The 1189-nt window shown below is 42.4% G+C and overlaps 1 protein-coding gene across 1 annotated transcript; it reads right to left on the bottom strand.

The window, feature by feature from the left end:
- Positions 1 to 7: 7 nt before the first annotated feature.
- Positions 8 to 1183, bottom strand: LOC108166120 (uncharacterized; the record flags this gene model as incomplete). Its single annotated transcript, XM_017303673.1, has 2 exons — positions 74 to 1183; positions 8 to 41 (listed from the first exon to the last, which is right to left on the bottom strand). Coding segments are annotated over exons 1-2 (906 nt in total), but the record flags the coding sequence as incomplete, so codon positions are not given.
- Positions 1184 to 1189: the final 6 nt, after the last annotated feature.

Genomic DNA, 1189 nt, shown 5'->3' with positions numbered 1-1189 from the left:
CAGCAGCAGTGCGCATGGAACGAGCAAAGTGTGTTTCTGAACTGTGTGCTGCCACGTCGACGACTTCACTGAACTGTGTGCTGCCACGTCGACGACTTCACAAAGATCTGGATGAGCTCCTCCCACGGTTATGCCGAGTGGACTGTTCCACAGGACCAGGTCTCCAACAACCTTGACTCTTTGAGGGGCCAGTCTGCCTTCTCTGTGGCTGATTAGTAGCTCAATGGTATCTGGTCTTTTGAGGTCCTCCAGGTCAACATCTGGGAAGAACTTTTGTAGCTGCAGTGGTTGAATGACTTTATGCACTTTAGCAATCTCACTGAGTCCATAACAAATGAGTTGGTGAGCTTTCACTGTCCCTTTGGGGGTTTTAACTTTCACTTTTAACAGGTATCTTCTTGTTCTAACTTTGACTGACATTCCCCCAACACCATGAACAACTAATGTTATATTCTCACCTTCTAGGTTCAATTTTTGAGCTGCTTGGTGAGTAATGTAATTAGTATCAGAAGCCAGGTCAATCAAAGTGCCAATTTTCTGGCCTGCATTTGCAGTAACTTCCAACAGCATTAGGATAACAGGTTGCTCTTTTAGTCCATATGACTCCATAAGACCAGGGACTTCACCCTTTATGTTGCTTGTTGATGCAGTCACATTTGAAAAGGCTTTTCTGCATTCCTCTGCTAGCTCTGGTGAAAGTTCAGCTAYGAATTTCTCCTGTTCTTCTGTCAGTCTAYTTTTCCATTTTGGCTTATCACCCCCAGCCTTTGTAAGTTCACCCTTTGGGCAAAGGAGGAAATGGTGATCTGAAAAGCTCCCTTTCTTACAATCTTTGTTCCTGCAAAGGTAAGTGCTTATACATCCAGCATCCTCTTCATGCTTTCTCAAACACCTTTTGCATGTTTTCAATGTCTTCACAATATTGAGCTTTTCAGCTACATTCATTGCTTTGAACTGTTTACAGAAGAATATCTTATYTCCATGTCTTGTGTCTCCACAAACAATACAGGCATGATTGGTTCTTGCGACTCGAGTAAAAGCATGTCGCCTCTCAAACTTCTTTTCAACTTTTTCACTCACTCCAAGTTGCTCTAGTTTTTCTAGAACTTCCTCCTGTGTCTTYAGAAATCTAAGAAGACTATCAAAATGATTAACTGGAGTTACTGCATTAGCAGGGTTAACCATAAAA

This window comes from Poecilia reticulata, unplaced genomic scaffold (genome assembly GCF_000633615.1).
Source record: "Poecilia reticulata strain Guanapo unplaced genomic scaffold, Guppy_female_1.0+MT scaffold_2765, whole genome shotgun sequence".
Taxonomy (NCBI): Eukaryota; Metazoa; Chordata; class Actinopteri; order Cyprinodontiformes; family Poeciliidae; genus Poecilia; species Poecilia reticulata.
Note: the sequence above shows the minus strand (reverse complement) of the source record. Positions and strands in the feature narration are given on the sequence as shown.